We start from the raw sequence: 1,643 nt of genomic DNA, 5'->3' as shown, positions 1-1,643 counted from the left end.
GTCAACAGGAATCATTCACACCCCACCAACCCACAAAAAAGCAGTCAACAAAGTTTCAACTCACTTCTCGTGCAGCAAAGGAACCACCCTATTACCCACAGCGATGGTACCAATTTACTTCGCGGGAGAATATCACCAGATCCGAGCAATGATAGACCAAGGCTCACAAAAAACCTTTGTCACGTCTCGGATCCAAAAAATATTAAATTTACCCACCAAAGAAACCCATTATGAAATATCGGGAATGGGAGGGCTAGTGGTCCAAAACTCGAAAAATGTTTGCGAGTTAACCCTTTGTTCTGCGGACTTAAAGCAAAAAATTCAAACCCAGGCAATTATTTTACCCCACCTGACCCATTTTCTACCCAGTCTCATGGTGTCATACGTAAGCCTTCCAGAATTAGCAACTTTAACTTTAGCAGACCCTAATTGTTTCACTCCATCTCGAATCGATATGGTCATTGGGAGCGACGTTATTCCCCAAATTCTCACACAAGGACTATATCATGTTGCAGACGGCACACTCCTGGCGCAGAACACGATATTCGGATGGATAATTAGCGGACCAATAGCTGAAAAGGTGACGTCATTCACAACCCAAGTCATGGAACCCTCGAACGATGCTCTCAATACGCTATTGAAGAAATTCTGGGAGCAGGAGGAAGTATACCCTACCCAACCCCGTTCAAAGGAGGATGAATACTGCGAGAACCTGTATGTAGCGACGACAACCCGTCAAGAAAATGGAAGGTACGTTGTAAAACTGCCTTTCAAGCAAGAATTTCCTACCACTACAGCACTTGGCCATTCTCGTCCGGCAGCACAGCAGCAGTACTTAAGCGTAGAGAGTACGCTGCAACGAAAACCCGAACTGCGCGACAAATATAACGAAGTGCTAGAGGAGTACGTAACACTAGACCATATGACACCTTCCTCAGCCACTGAAATAATTAGAGAAGGAAAGTATTTCTCGATTTATCTCCCCCATCATGCTGTCTTAAAACCCGACAGCAAGACCACAAAAGTTCGCGTTGTATTCAATGCCTCCAAAATGTCCCATTCTGGTCACTCTTTAAATGATGTGCTACACACAGGCCCCGTACTTCAGAACGACTTAATGGTAGTGATATTAAATTGGCGACTCTATAAGTTTGTGTTTAACGGTGACATTGAGAAAATGTACCGCCAAATACTCGTTGACGAAGAAGACCAAGATTTTCAACGAATTCTATTTCGAAGAACCCCAAGCTCGCCGATTCAAGACTTTAAACTCAAAACAGTCACCTTTGGAGTTAACTGCGCCCCTTATTTAGCAATTAGGACTCTCCATCAGTTAGCAGAAGACTCAAAGAGCTCATTTCCTCTCGCCCATAATATTTTACTACGAGAAACCTACGTAGACGACATACTGTCGGGGGGCCACGATATACAGTCCACTTTTAAATCGATGTCACAAGTGATGGATGCTTTAAGGTCAGCAGGATTTCCTTTACGGAAAATTACAGCAAATCACCGCAGCTTACTTAAATCAGTCCCCGATTCTGCTCTGTTAGACGTAGATTTCTTAAAGTTTCAAGACGCAAGTTCTACAAAAACCCTAGGAATACAATGGAACGCTCTGACTGACACTTTTTCCTACTCTT

At 43.5% G+C, this 1,643-nt stretch overlaps 1 protein-coding gene across 1 annotated transcript; it reads left to right on the top strand.

The window, feature by feature from the left end:
• Positions 1-454: 454 nt before the first annotated feature.
• LOC118756175 lies at positions 455-963 on the top strand (the record flags this gene model as incomplete). The annotated part of the gene is made up of 1 exon (XM_036490955.1): positions 455-963. A coding segment is annotated over exon 1 (509 nt), but the record flags the coding sequence as incomplete, so codon positions are not given.
• Between the last annotated feature and the right edge of the window lie 680 nt (positions 964-1,643).

This window comes from Rhagoletis pomonella, unplaced genomic scaffold, assembly GCF_013731165.1.
Source record: "Rhagoletis pomonella isolate Grant_MI unplaced genomic scaffold, Rhpom_1.0 Rhpom_scaffold_09115, whole genome shotgun sequence".
Classification (NCBI taxonomy): domain Eukaryota; kingdom Metazoa; phylum Arthropoda; class Insecta; order Diptera; family Tephritidae; genus Rhagoletis; species Rhagoletis pomonella.
Note: the sequence above shows the minus strand (reverse complement) of the source record. Positions and strands in the feature narration are given on the sequence as shown.